The 284-nt window shown below is 40.8% G+C and overlaps 1 protein-coding gene across 1 annotated transcript in view; it reads right to left on the reverse strand.

The window, feature by feature from the left end:
- The window catches only part of LOC119594255 (protein lava lamp-like), a gene marked incomplete at its 3' end in the record, with an annotated part of 60,861 nt that overhangs the window by 23,482 nt on the left and 37,095 nt on the right, over positions 1-284 (reverse strand). Inside the window, 1 exon segment of the mRNA XM_037943324.1 lies at positions 9-113. Coding sequence (XP_037799252.1) covers positions 9-113 — 105 coding nt within the window.

Consider the following 284-nt stretch of genomic DNA (forward strand, 5'->3'; position numbering starts at 1 on the left):
AAACGTACCTTCATCTCGATCTCCCTCAGCTTAAGCTCCTCGTGGCTCTTGCTCAGGGTTTTAAAGCTCTTCAGGGAACTTTCCAGCTGCGAGGAGAGGTCAGCCACTTGCGCCTGGGAGAGCGCCGGATACGGAAAAGGCGCCGGATACGGAAAAGAGCGACGAGAAAAAGGAAAAAAGAAAGACAAAAATAGAAAAAAAAGAAAAAGAAAGAAAGAAAAAAAAAATAATGTACGTCGATAGAGAAAAGTTGAAAAAAAAGAAAAAAATTATGAAAGAAAAAG

The sequence above is a fragment of the Penaeus monodon genome, chromosome 33, assembly GCF_015228065.2.
Source record: "Penaeus monodon isolate SGIC_2016 chromosome 33, NSTDA_Pmon_1, whole genome shotgun sequence".
Classification (NCBI taxonomy): domain Eukaryota; kingdom Metazoa; phylum Arthropoda; class Malacostraca; order Decapoda; family Penaeidae; genus Penaeus; species Penaeus monodon.